We start from the raw sequence: 15,004 nt of genomic DNA, 5'->3' as shown, positions 1-15,004 counted from the left end.
GTATTCCTCCTAGGCTACCTGTCCTTCTGTCCTCTGTAGGCTTTCTTTTTGTGTCTGAGTTTGTCCAGGAGCTCTTGTTCATCCACACAGGCCTCCTGGCATTTTTGTCTGACTTCCTCTTTGTCGGGATGCATCACCACTGAGCTGGAAGGAAGTAATCCTTAAATATTATTCAGCTTGCTTGGGTCCCTCTTCCATCCAATGCTTTCCCAAGCATTTTCCAATTAATATAAAACCACACACTTTTACCAAGATACATAGGTCTCACATCCCTATACAGCTAAGCTTTTGCATTCCAGCTTTTTCTTGCTGAAGGCAAATTGTGGTTGTCTGATATATTGCTCCTGTAAAAGGACACCATGAAGCATATACCAAGTGCAATGCAGCTGAGTTAATATCACGGTTGGAACATTTGTGACTTTCCTTTGGTGGATTTGACTACGTAGACTTTGAATATATTCATGCAAGTTGTTTTATTATTAATATGATACTAATTCCACTTGAAGGTAATAAGCAACTGAATCTGAGAGGCTCAGCCAGGCAGAGGCAGCCAGGGAGAGACAGTATGTCTCGGTGTTGCTGCCATTTGTGTTATTGATTAATGAGCAAAAAGTTATAAATGAGAAAGGTGCAAGTCTGCAATCTGGAAACCTCATTCACAGAGCTGCGAGTTTCTAGAGGAGGAAACACTGAATTGCCCCTCCTTTCTATGTGTAAATGTCTGTCGATTTAGGGGGAAAAGATAGACTTTTGATGATAAAACTCTGTTTTTTGCCTAGATACACATGTTAACGAGCAAGAAAACAGAAGCACATACAATTGAGGATTTAAATAATTAAAAGGCAAAACAGATTTTGTTACTGCTGCACACCACTGACTCTTACATTCATATAATATACTCAGGATGCCCTCATATAAAATTTGTGTACCTTGACTCTATTCTAATCAAAACTAGCAATTCTGCAGGGTTGCTGGGGTGGGGGGTGTATATAAGCAGGCGAGGCAGGAAATGGTGTGAGAGAGAGAACTTCTTAGTGATCCCATTTCAAACCTGGCACTCACTTCTCCCCCTGCCCAGTTGTCACATATTAACATACTGCACACACAGCGTGAACCCATTCTTGTCCCTCACACCCACAGCAGGATGGCAGATAAACAAGGACTAGGAAGGAATAGAGGTGGGGCAGTCTACCCCAGGTTTACTGGGTTGAGAGGCTAGAGAGTACGCTTGCCCATCACAGGGGGTTTTTCACCCACCTCCTGGGGACCTGCAGAAATCTCAGTATGCTTCAGCTCCTTCCTCTCTTCCCTGTTCCCTGCTCAGTCTCCATAATGCTCAGCACATGCAGAAAAGGAATTGGTTCTGGAGCAGGTTTCCAGTTCAACAGGTGACACAAGCCTTGGCTAACTTGCAGCAGGGCTAGTGGTTGCCTCGTGATGGCTCTCCCCTCCTGCACCCATGGGCTCTGCAGCTGTAGCACCAACATGCCCTGCAGTCTCCTGTGTCCTTCTTCACACCCCATTCCTCCCCTCTCAGGTACACTCCAGTGATCAAAATATGAATACTGGCCATTGTAGTGTACATTGACAGGTCTTGCTACTCTACCTACCTATTTTCACTATGCCTGTAGCAGTGTATCACACTTAGGACTGCTTCCTGTCTGCAACTTGAATACTTAAAATATTACGAAGTCGACACCAATAGATCAGGCTCACAAAAGTCTGTCTTCTAAATAAGGCTAAAAAGCCTCTTTTAATCATTAAGACTTCTCCTTCAGTAGGAACACTCCTCATCGCTTTATCACCAGCAACAGTGACTGTTTTTTCTCCAAACTGAGCTATTTCTAAAACATTTACAGGAAATTATCATGGCTGTAGTTCAGTCAAACAACTGTTATTACTTATCCCTAGAGTTTCTCCACCTTATTAATATTCATCACATTAGCTTCTTGCACTGGGATCCTAAGGAACAATTTAAATTTCTGGTTGCAGGCCTTACCAGTGTACTGAGGAACAGGTTCAATTTGTTGAAGAAAACAATCCTGCAGGTTCCCCACTTGGGCAAGTGTTCCTCCAGTTACCAGCTTCAGCTCATCTAGTGCATCCTGGAATCACAAGAAAAACAGAGTCCACAATTCTGGGACAATGGAAAAAGTGTGAAGTATCAGACAAAGTAAATTATTTTTTTGGGGAGGTTGTCCATTTCCCCGAGCAGGGCTCCTACACCATCCCCTTCAGGACCACCCATCACCATCTGAATTGTAATAAAATTCCTAAGCTTTGCCTTCCAGACTTTTACATAGCTGTGGTTTTATTTCAAACTTTATTTTTTTTTACTGTTCTGATTCATATGATCTCACATACCAGGAAGTTCACATATTTTTATATCCGTGACATAGAATACAAAGTAATCTTTCCCCCACCACTCCCAGTCAGGTTTACATTCATGTAAAGAACGCGGCAGCTTAGCAGTTCTCCATATAAACAGGATCATTTTCAAGCCCGAAATGAAACAAAGCAATGGGGCAACCTTGGGGGCAGTATGCCTTTATGCCTTCTAATGCATATGTTGCATCAACAACAAAGGAAGCTGTTTGTAGAAGACACTGTTTACCTCAGACTGTTGATATGGAGGTGACAGGAAGCTATGCAAACCTCAGACAGAGAAAAAAAAAAAGCTATTGTAGTCAAACAGATAAGGACTGGACCCTTACACCATGCAAGTCCCCCTCTTCTTTTGTCTTTTTAGTCCATGTGGCTTATCATGAAGCGTAAAGCCACATTACGCAGCCAAGGGCTGCTCATACTGAACAGCTGTTAGAAACTGATGAAGAGCTGCCATTACTGCACCAGCTCAATCCTTGCAAAAGGTTCAATCCCCAAGAAATTTAGCCTGAAATAAGGCAGGCAGCAATTTATTATTGTTTTTTTTAATAAGCTACAAAATTGTGTTTCAAACAAACAGCATAACTATTATTACAGGGTTCAATGAAACTAAGGTTTCACCTGCTCTATATGGAACTTATATTTATTTCACAAGTTAATACTAAGGTTACTGAAGCACATTGTACAGAGCTTGGCCACTGCATGGGCTGAGGTCAGGAGACAATGATACAGAGGATCCCTGGTGATCCCTTTAAGTGCTCAGCCTGCTCCCAGTTTTTCAGCTCACCTGTGGCTTCTCCTGGAAAGTGCGTAACTCTACCACCGCCAACATCTGAGACAGAGCTGAAAACGCTTTTGGCAGGTCCTGAATGGCACCTACTTGCAGGCAGTCCAGATACAACTCTACGGTGCTTGATCCCTGCTGTAGGCCACTCAGCCATACGATGACAGCATGGGGTTTCCCATCAGCCAGCTGGACGTTGCTAAAGATCACTGAATTCAACCTCCCATCACTCTTCAGATAGCGCAGCACCACTAGTACAAAATACACAGATGAACTATCAGAGGGCAGCTGATAACCCAAGGTTGGTCAAGCAAGGTCATGTGGAAATCTGCAATTCTTCTGGTATATTTCCACATGTCAGCTTTTGCAAATGCATTCCATATGCAGATATAAATGGTAATAATAAATGAGTAATAATAAATGAGACATTGACTTTCAGAGCAGGATTACCAGAAATCTTGCATGACTCCCCGTCTTTAAAGCACTGCTGCCTGCAGAGTGTGTTTCCCTACTCTGTCCAGGCCTCTCTAACTGGTTTACCCAAAATCACTTTACAGGCCAAAATATGCCAAAATACAAGTGGTAAAAGTAAAGGGTGCAATGGAGAGCTTCCAGTCAGCACTTTGGCAAGTACATATCTGATACCCAGAAATACTCTGCAGCAGAAAAGTACAACTAGAAAAATCAGTTTCAGTGATTCATATTGCACTGAGTGAGGCTATCTGACAGTGTATCCAAATGCAGCATTAAGGAAACCAAAGGAAGCATGAGTCCGAGCCAGTAACCAGCATTTCTCTGCAACAAACAGTAAAACCAAAATATAATGCACAGAAGATATATTCCACCCCTAGAGATGACTAAGCCCCTTCTCAACTATTTTTAAGGCATTAGTGAAAGACCTACTTGATAATTCACCCAACAAATTTTCATTTTATGACGTAAAATTCACCTTCAGAAAAACACAACAGCAAACAAAAACTTGCAGCATAATATTGAAAAACTGCCTCTTTCCTAAGGAAATTGGATTGGTAACCCAGGATCTGCAAGCTAAATCTCTCAGACCAACTAGCTAGTTCTCTACAAAATCTCTCCCAGGCTCTGCTAACGCGTATCTTCAGAAGCAACAAGCCGAGTGCATCTAGAGAGTATATAATTGCTCTACACTGTTAGTCAGACCTTGTTTCAAAGATCCCACTGATCACTAGCCTGTATGTCTCTTATTTCCTCATGATAAGTTATGTGCATTGAGATGTCAAGCCACACAGATGATGGGCACCTGAACAGTTAAGTACTGGCTCTTTGAAGTCCAGAGGGCTGCTACTATTGCATCAAGGAAGAGCTCACAAATACTCTGACCTTCATACCTGTGTTTATAACCTGTGTTAACATGAGGTAAACTACAATCGTGGATAGAGTGAAGGGAAAAACTCTTACTAGGTTCAGAGCTAATAACACCTACTGAATTCAACCCATTTCTATTCATTCAACAAATTAGCTTTCCATCTCTCAGCTACTAATGTACCTTCTTTGATGCTGCAATACCTCTGTTTGTTGGTGACCTTCTGAGTTACTGAGTACACGTTCCCAACTATTTTTCTAATTGTTCAGCCTAACGATTAAAAGAATTCAGATTTATACCAGCATAAATAGGTCAGGGTATGTCTCCATCTTTAGATTCTATGCTCTTGCTAATGTCCCAGAAGCTGTGATCAGTATCAGGAATATTTTTACTGCTGTCTATGTCAAGACACTGCCAGAGCTGAGATTTCTACAAAGATGCATGAGGTTACTTGTAACTTGCTAAAAGGTAGCGTTTCTTGGCAACCTCAAAGATCTGGCAGGATAGAGCACCTCACAGGCGTTATATTTGTGTGAATATTATGCACACCTGGTCATACGAAAGTATGGTCTTTGGATCATGGCCCTGCATTCAGATTGACCAAACACAGCTGTAAGCTAGAGAAAGAATGAAAAGATGGTGGCAGACATAATGTACCCTGCCAGAATAGTTTCAGGACAATAAGCACTGGCTTGGAAGGTGGCTCAAATATTCCTTCCTCAGGCAGAGCCAAATATCCATCTGGTTAACTAGAGTAGGCTTTCAAAGGGAGATTTTGCCTCTGCCTCTATAAGATTTAACTCATCCAAGCCCCTGCATTACGTGTTTGCTGCTACGATATTCTACACTGACTTTCATTAAAAGTAAGTGGCTCACCTGTACCATTTAAGAAACAGATTTTAAATGAAATTAGTAAACCTGCAAGTAAATATGAACTGCTTCACAGAATTGTTGTTACATCACTGTTAAGCACTTACTGCTGTTTAATCTGTAACAGAATCATTCAAAAAAAACCCCACCAATGCTATTTGCCTCTGAAAAGTACATTGGTCTAACCAAAAGAAGCTGAACACTTGCCCAGAAATTCAGACCTGCGCTTTAAAAACATTTAGGCATTATGAACATTTTACTACCAGATATACCACAGCAAAACCAGAACAAACCATTTGGAACACAGATGTCAATGTGGCACTTAATATAGGATAACTAAGGTCTGCTTTGGACTACTTAGATCAGATTTAGGTGCGTAAGGGAAGACACCATGCATATGCACACCCTTCCAAAACTATAGATATTTAGACCCTGCATTTTGCTAAGATGGCAACATTGCCTGAGCGCTTAAGTGGTGATCTCCCATCTTGACAGGATCACAAACAGCCCCCACACCTCATACTCTCAGCTCACACAATGATTTCCTGGATGTAGTTTAACTTACTGTATAAAGCAGACGTATGTATAAAGCAGCACATATGACACTTCCAGAGAAATCACCTGGGTAAATACCAACTACTACTCACAAACTACCATACACCTTCAACAAGGTGTACGGAAGCAATAAGCAGGCAAAGAGACCTCTACAACTGGCAGGTTACAGATCTTTCCCATCAACTCAACACTGGTCACTGACAGGACAAGTTTCTTTATGTTGTTGCCTATCTATATGGCACCATCCTATTACAGACACTTCTCAAATACAACACTAACATACTGAGGACAAAACCGAAGGAAACCACATAACCTTTCCCAGTACGTCTCTTCTGTCTGTTAAAGCATATCACTAACAATCAGTTATGCAGGTATTTTTGAATGTCAGAAGAGTTTGATGTATTCACAATTGTATGGATATAGACGTATTTCTGTGTATACCTATGCAGACCTATATATAAAATTTACACACATAATTCTGTGCGTATGAGAGGGCGGAAGTGAGAGAGGGGATGTATGTGTGATCTATCATTTCTTTACCGATCAGGTAAGTCAGTGTTAGGAAATGTGTGACACTGATAAGGCTGTGTGGCCACCCCCAACACACACACAGGACAAATGCTCCTATTCCCCACACTCAGAAGGACTTCGGCAGACCTGATGAAACTACCAACATTACATCTAACTCATCCCCCTACATTTCCCAAGCAAAAGGTGTGCTTTTCCTCTGTACACAGAGTCATTTTCCTACGTATAAACTAAAGTTTACCAGTAGAGTTTCTCAGTATACTGTCCTTAGCTACCTGCTTACAACATTTGTAGCAGCAAATTATCATGGCAGTAGTAAAGTCAACAGCACAACACTAATTTGCATAATTCACTAATTTTTCACTGGATCTTAAAATTGCAGTATATTCTAGGTGTGGTCTAGAGAGCAATGCAAGCTCTCCATATCTAAAAGTCTGCTGAAGTTCTTACTCTGATTCCTGATTAACTAATTTCAGTAAGCAGAGAACACACATTTGAATTCACCCAAAAGATCCTGCAAGTGCTAGGAATGTTTGTCTTGCATAGTCACATCTAACCTCCAGGGTCAGCAGAACAAAAACCTGCCCTTCATATGCATGAGGCGGCATGTGCGTGTGTCCCTCGCATTCCTGAGTAATAAGAACCAGTGATTGTCCCAAGGGGGAAAATTAAAAAAGGGAATGGAAAAAAACACCCAAATGAAAAAAAAAAACCCACCAAAAAAATCCCTGAACTGACTCCTTTCTGCATATTACATTTTTTTAACTCCCTTCTCAGGATTGCTCAGAGCATAGTGGAGATACCAGGTGATGGTCAGGTCAGCTTCCCCTGGACAGGAAAGAGCAGCACCCAGCAAGACGAACAAAAGTGAAGGGGAGTGAGAGAGGATGTAACCAACAATTTTATCTTGGGGTGGGGGCGGGGGGTGGGGGCTAAACGGTGACAGCATGCAACAGGAATTACTCAAGCACAAAGGTTAATCACGCAGTTTTCAACATCCGTGACACACCATTAACTGTGGAACCAACAGTGGTTTTCCCCCCACAATACTTCATGCATACTTCAAACAACTCACCTTTATTCATCCGTCCCATGACTGTAAATTCAAAATACTTGCTGTTGTCAGCTGGTGAATACAGGCCAAATACAGTGGCTGTGCTCTTTGGCTGCAGTTTGAACGATGAGAGCAAATACACATCATTCAGCATAGGATCACTAAGTGCTTGTTGCAAGAAGTTTGTTACCACTCTCTCGTTGGAATACGGAAGAAGATCAAAAACTGAAAAATAAGCGAGTTTCAACAGCAATTTAAAAATTAAAATGACCAAAGAAGAATGCAGTCTAAAGCCAACCATTGCAGATTATACGCTCTTTGCTATTTCCATATGGATATTTTAAAATGAACCCAAGTTGTCCTACCTAAAGAATACAAAAACAAAAATTAATAACATCTTTAAAAATCAGCTAGTCCAATCGCTCTGGCATCAGCAGGGACATTTAAAGCAACCTTATCTAGTGAAACATGTCCCTGCACATGGCAGGGGGTCTGGACTCGGTAATATTCAAGGGGCCCTTCCATGAAAACTATTCTAGGAGTCTGTCAAAATAGTATACAGATTTTGTTGCAGTGGATTATCTTTTAGCAACTTTTTTTTTTTTTTAACAAGAATTGTTGGTAAGTTACTAATATAGAAATATCTAGTCTTCAAACTGCAGCACTCAGTATTTTCAGGTAGAGCTATGAAATTTTTCTCTTCTGAGGATGCACCTCAGCAGAAAGCTTTTTAACCTATTTCTGCTATCATAATCAGATGCTTGCATTCACATTTTGTCCTGGGTTCAGCAGTAGCAGTCATTTTTCTCCTTCTTAGTAGCTGGTGCAGCTCTGTGTTTTTCGACTTTTGGCCTGGGAACAGCGCTAATAACACTGATGTTTTTAGTTACTGCTCAAATGTTTAGTTTGGCCAAGGACTTTCTGAGCCTCATGTTCTGCCAGGGAGGAGGAAAAAGCGGGGAGGAAGCAGAGACAGGACACCTGACCCAAACTGACCAAAGAAGTATTCCATACCACAGCATGTCATGCCCAGGATGCAACTAAGAGTTACCCGGAAGGGCTAGTTCACTGCGGGGCTGGACTAGGTATCAGACTAGGTGCTCGGTTGGGCAGGGTGGGGCAAGTTATTGGTCAGCGGGTGGTGAGATGTTGTATTCTCTTCCCTTGTTACCTTATTATTTCCTTTATCATCATTATTATTGGTGGTAGCAGTAGTGATTTGTGTTATACCTTAGTTACTAAACCGTTTTTATCTCAGCCCAGGGGAGTTGCATTCTTTTGATTCTCCTCCCCATCTGAGGATTCAGCATCAAAAAATTCAGATTTCCAGTGTACTTATCCCAAGAACCATTTTGATGACATTTACAGTGCACCAATTAAAATTCTAAAAAGCAAAGTAAGCAATATGATGTTCATAAGATCCTTCTCAGTTCACTGACATCTAAGAAGCTGTATTATATAAATAAGACTTATCTTTTCCTTCTGGCACAGATAAAGTAAAATAGCCTTTACACACACAAAAAAAAACAAAACAAAAAAAAAACACACACACAAAAAAAAACAACACTGCACCCCCCCCCCCCCCAAAAAAAAAAAAGAACAAACCTTGAAGGAACTGTAAAAGCCATTTCAAATTTTTCTTGCAATTTCTGCACAATGAATTAGTGAAAAGCATTATGACATATATATGACATTATGCAAACATGTATATGTCAGCTACCTCCCCTTACAGCACTGAAACATGAACTGGGGTTTTCCTCAATGTTCCCAAATCCATGATGGCTCCAAACTCAATAAACTATTCCGCTAGTTTTTTGATAATCTCTATTTCAACCCACTGTTACTTAAGAAGTGTATATATTATACCCTTCCAATAAAGTCTGATGAATGACTATGCACAAGTGTTATTTAAATATAATTGCCCATTTAGCCACAGTATACCACTGCCATTCCATAGGCCTATCATAGCTGGGCCATATTTTTCTCCCACACCAGCAGAATACTCTAGAGCTGCCACTGGAGAAGAGCCCTAAACACCAGTCAGACAGCAAAAGCAGATGACAGCATATTGATTGGAGCCTGAGGTTGTGCCACTTCAGTTTTCCAGGCCAAAAACCAATGGAACTTTGGATAGGAGTCCTTTCTACCCAGCATGACCTCAAAGCTGTCTTCATTGACTAAGATGATGGGGTCATCCTACCAATGCAGTGTTTCCATATGCTACAAGCAGGAGGAGACTAAAGAGCACCCAGGACCACCCCATAAGCACACAGACCTACACTCAGCCACGGGGTATATAACCTTACATTAGGCCCTGGGATCACGCTGCTTCCACTGCTCATTCTGGAGCATCCATTCATCTAGACGATAATGCAATTCCCAAAAATAAAGAGATTTTCCCCTTCATCTCATGAAACCATTGAAATACAGATCATTGCTTAAGTCTACACTTGTATTAGGTCTAAGGATTCCATGACTATGGATAGTTTCCAGGACACAATACAATAAGAATCAGGCCCTTGATTTGCATGCACTTATTATACTGTTGTCAAACAAGTAAGAAACACGTATCTGAGATGGATCTGATCAAAGGACTTCTTTTTCAGTCAGTTCAGATTTACAGCATCCCAGGACAACTGTTGCTCCCACTGAAAACAGGGACCCAGACAGCAGAGGCAAAAGGCTGGGCATTTTATCATGTTCAGGGTACAAAGAGCAAAGCAATTGCCCAAGCAAGAGACTGAAATGCAACTCACAACTATATACAACAGCATTTTGCAGGTAATAATCATTCATAAAATAGAGCTGTATCTTCTCACCTAGAGCAGCACAATACCGTATTTAAGTCTCAGACAAAATAAAATATAGCTATACATTTTATCTAATCCTTCTAGGTCTGTTGGCAGATTTTATATCAATTTCTGTGAGACTAATTAATTTCTGCTACAGTCGAACACTTAAAAATATAGGAGAGGTATTACTAAAGTAATGACTAAACACTGGCAAATGTCTGTCTAACCTCATGGAAAACGTTTGCCGAAATTTGCATATTGAAACCAGTGCTCAAATTGGTTTGCTAGGTGTGTTCTATAAACCACATTGCTTCAACTGGATCCTTCAGCACCGTGTTATGGAGCCCTCTCTTGGCATATTTCTACTGACTAGCATGTAGATGCAGTCCGTGTATGGATCCATCCTTAGTGTAAATTACACACATGCTAGCAAAAGTGGCTAGCAGAAGTGCAATGGGGTTATGAAAACTAATTTTATATCCTCAGTAGAGCTGTCAGAGAGACAGCTCTTGGACTCTACAGAGACAACTGCTTGTTTGGAAGGAACAAGATAAAAAAAAGATTCACAAGGATTTCAGATTCAATTTTTAGAAGAATCTCATCTTTCTCTCTTTGTCTCTCTGGAACACTAGACTTAAAACAAATGGATAGAAAAGGACTGCCAGTGCTGTAAGGCACAAGCAGCTGTTTTCAATCCATGCAGGGAAAGTGAAGACTCGGGCATGCCTCTGAGCACAAGCATGCATACCCAGGGGGCTAAACAGAGCCCACTCAAGAGACTGACCAGGAATTCTTTCCCTCACCTGCTTCCTGTGGTTTTTAGAAGGGAGCTGCTCAACCTCCTGTGAAAATGCTAACGAGGGATCAGCTACACCTTGAGACAGTGGCAAACCGCTCTGGAGATCTGCCCAAAAACATCAAGGCTATCCCTTCAGATGAGAACTAAAAAACAGGACATAAAACCCTAAGAGATGGAGGCATGGAGGAGTGAAATTAGTGGCACATAAGAGAATGGAGTTCAAAATAAAAGACTCTTTTCTTTCCCTTAATCCTGCTGCCATGTCACACCAGCTTTTTGAGACCCTCCAAGGTTCTTCTCCGCTCACAGCTAACCATAATAACTGTAAACTTAACATTGTTCAGCACTTTTCAAGGTAAGTAATGATGGCTTAGGCACCTGGAGTGAAACCCTAACCCCACTGCAACGGCTTCTAATGACTGTTAACAAGGTGAACACTTTACGTTGTTGAAAGTGGCACCTTTCACAGGCCACTGCCCCTTACAAGCTGGAGATCTGCCTCAATTGGTTTTTTTTTGGTGTTTTTTGTTTGTTTGTATTTAAGTATGGCAACACCCTACTTCTCAATATAACAATTTTCTGAAATGTTTTTACGTCAAGAAGGACTTTAATAAAAGCTTTCGGTAATACAAGTAAATTAATCTGAATGACTATCTTTTAGATCTGCTTCACTTAAATAAAGAATGAAGTAGCCGATTAAAATATCAAAGATCATTTCGTAAGACAATGGAGGGGTTAAAAACGCAGAGAGAAGAACGCACACTTCTAAGACTGCCGGAGCCGCATCAAGTTACACTAACTGCTGCATTTGGTAGCTGAGCTGGTTCCAGTCAGAAGCTACTGCTGGGTAACAATACCACACATTTCATGCATGCTCTAAAATAAAGATTTACTATGTGCATGATATTATCAAAGTAATTATGGATTTGGAAGGTAATATTTTTCTTGCGCACTTTATGAAGTAGTTTTCCAAGGAGTTTTCCTAGCTCACTAATTCGCCTCTCGAGAGGACCTGAAACGGAAGAAGAGCCCTTCAGATATTCAACACACCTACCAGCACCTCTATAAAACCAGAGCATCTTTTGCTTATTTCAGGGGGATGGCTGATGGGGAGGCTACACCAACACCACCACCACCTTCTCCGGGTCCCCCCTGCGGGCGAGCCAAGGCGTCCCGGGCAGCCGGCGGCTCCCGCCTGCTCTCAGCACCCCGCCGGCCAGCAGAAACCAGCTGCCCGCGACAACTCCGGCTGCAGATGTGCACGTGCCGGCGGAGCTGGCGACTCCCCACCGCATTCCCTGCCGGCACACGGCTTCCTCCTGGGGCGACAAGGCGCTGCAAACCCAATGCCGTCCTGGATGAGAGAGGGGACTGTCAAGGGTGCTAGCGGGAGGGAGGCAGGGTCGGAGAGGTGCTTACCTCGGGGAGCGGGCGAGGCGGCGCGGCCCGAGCACAGCTGCAGGGCGAGAGACAGCAGTAGCAGAGCGGCGCCGCGCTCACACCCCATGACGCGCAGGCCGAGGAGCGCGGCGCAGGACGGCAGACCTTCTGCTCCGGGCCCCCCAGTTTAAGGGCGGTGGCCCCCTGTCCGGGGAGGGACGGCGGCGGGCGGTAGGCCATTGGCCCGGGCTACCCTGCCTACCCTGCCCCCTAAGCGGGGGGGAAGGGGAGTAGGGTTGCGCCCGGGAAAGGCCGAGCCCTGAGGTGGTCCAAAAAGGAAGGAACGGTCGGGGGCCGAGCTCGGAACGACCGGCGTTGGTGGGGGTCCACAGAGCCTGGGCAGAGCTGAAGATCAGAGTCACAGAATGATTTGGGTTGGAAGGGGCCATCTCGTTCCAAATCCCGCTGGCACGGACAGGGGCACCTTCTGCTAGATCAGGTTGCTCAAAGCCCCATCCACTGGCCTTGAAGACTTCCAGGGATGGGGCAGCCACAGCTTCTCTGGGCAACCTGTGCCAGTGTCTCATCACCCTCACAGTCTTGCTGAGGTTCAGCAAAATAACAGTCTGTCAGAATCCTGGTTGAAGTCTGCCCTTTGAGGAGCCCTGGAAACGGAAGCGTATTTGATGGCATTGAATTCAAAACAGGTGGAGATGCATTGGTCTGTAGGTTTGGTCTTGGCAGGAGTTTAACTCTTCCACTTTTCCTTATCTAAGAGTGTCACCAAAAGGGCCATGCTGATTGCACACTGGGCAGGTTGGGTTTCTAGAAGACTCTAACTGGCAAAGTGAGGAATGTCTTACCTGCTCTTTCATTTCACTATGAGAGTTCAGGAGCATTGGGAGAGCTCAAACTGCCTGGGTTGAGGCTACTGGAAAAGGCTGCTTGTCTTAACAAACCCCCAGACCTGATAACTTTACCAAACTCATTTTTTAAAAAAACATTCTGTTTCCAACTACGACAATTTTCAGTATTGTGTGTGCCCTGGGATGTCATTATCCCACTGTTTCCCCTTTAGTTCAGAAAATTCTAGCCTCTACATCGCTGGTGTTTAGAAAGGACAGGAGAAAAGGAGCAAGTGAGTGAGCGAGCAAGCCCTTTCAGGGCTGAACAGCACCACCAGTATCTTCATGCCCACATGAAACCATCCATCAAGCAGCCCCCGTGCTCACAGAAGGAGTCTTCCACAGGACCCCATGGAGCTGACAGCACGTGGTAGGCTTCCCAACCTGCTGCATTGCTCTCTTTGTCCTGTGCTTCTCTGTGCCTCAGCCCTGCAGACTCCCACATTTGAAACCCAGGAAGCAATGGTTGATCCCTGAAATGATTTGCTCCCTGAAACCCAGGAAGCAATGGTTGATCCCCTCATAGTTTGCTACCTACTCAGCATGCAGCTGCAATAGCTGTAACTGTCTGATATTATTTACATCATTAAAAGAAAGGCAAGAATAGGAGGAAAATTTTGTGTTCAGTGAGAAAAATAGTGTTGAATAATGTTCAGTCACATCAGGCTTGGCGTATACAGCTAACAAGCACCAGAGATCAGCCCTTGGGGCACTCATTGTGTGGAAGGCAAGAAACAGCACAGTGCAGGGCAGGGGCAGCAGGGCACACTGAAGGCCCTGTCCCCAGGCAGAGCACGAGGGCGGGCTCCTCTCCGGTGCAGCTGTGTTGAGATTCCAAATACATCCAGCTGGACCATACTCACTCTGTATTTGCCTGCCCTGCTTGGTATATACCCTGTATCACTCCCTACTTCGTAGCTTCTCTGTGTAACAGAAACCATTCCTTCAGTTGCTCATTCCTTCCTCTGCCTATTGCCAGGCTGGATGGTGCTCCCCTGTACCCCTCGTGTCCCAGCACAGAACTATTCCTCCTCCTCACGCTGCTGCTCTTCCATATATACATCTGCACACAGCAGGAAATGCCTTGCCTCCACTTCCACTATCCTTGCCCCTGCAGCGTTAAGTGACAGGATGACATGGTGGTGTCATTAGGCTGGCAAGAGAGCTGCACAATGGAGTGTGAAAAACAGAGCAGTAGATGCCAAGTACTATAGGGCATGGAGAAAGAGGGAAGCTGAAAGGAGGTATAGCAGGAGGCAAGGGTGTGGAATGAAAAAGGAAGGAAGAACTTAAAGTGCCACAAGCTCCCTAGAAGCTTCTGTCTCAGTTCAGAACTCCTCCCCAGGCTAAAGGATGGAGGTGGCACAGATGCTGCAGAGGTTAATACATGGAGCTAGAGCAGTGTTGATGTTGCTCTACTATCTATTAAGGGGAAGACCTGCATCACCAAAAAACATTCTTTGAAAACAGAGGCTTAAATGCCCGACACAAAAACATCTGCAAAATCATCACAGTTCTGTATTAAAGCATTTACTAAGCAGACAAAAGAAAGGGGATAAAAGGATAGTAAAATTTTGCTTTCATCTATCTAAGAGAACACCATCAATTATACA

General features: G+C 43.4%; 1 protein-coding gene across 2 annotated transcripts in view; it reads right to left on the bottom strand.

Annotated features, from left to right (window-relative positions):
• Positions 1 to 12,703, bottom strand: part of THBS4 (thrombospondin 4) — a 43,133-nt gene extending 30,430 nt beyond the window's left edge. The window contains exons 1-4 of one of the 2 annotated variants that reach the window (XM_057405460.1): positions 12,526 to 12,703; positions 7,537 to 7,740; positions 3,173 to 3,420; positions 2,000 to 2,105 (exon numbers count right to left, since the gene is read on the bottom strand). In XM_057405460.1, the coding sequence (XP_057261443.1) occupies positions 2,000 to 2,105; positions 3,173 to 3,420; positions 7,537 to 7,740; positions 12,526 to 12,613 (646 nt within the window). In that variant the 5' untranslated portion in view covers positions 12,614 to 12,703. The remainder of the gene's footprint in view (positions 1 to 1,999; positions 2,106 to 3,172; positions 3,421 to 7,536; positions 7,741 to 12,525) is intronic. The other variant, XM_057405459.1, reaches the window with a different exon arrangement.
• Positions 12,704 to 15,004: the final 2,301 nt, after the last annotated feature.

Source organism: Pezoporus wallicus, unplaced genomic scaffold (assembly GCF_028554395.1).
Source record: "Pezoporus wallicus isolate ANWC-B61680 ecotype Strahan unplaced genomic scaffold, APGP_CSIRO_Pwel_v1 scaffold_2696, whole genome shotgun sequence".
NCBI classification, from domain to species: Eukaryota; Metazoa; Chordata; class Aves; order Psittaciformes; family Psittacidae; genus Pezoporus; species Pezoporus wallicus.
This window is presented reverse-complemented; position numbering and strand designations above follow the sequence as displayed.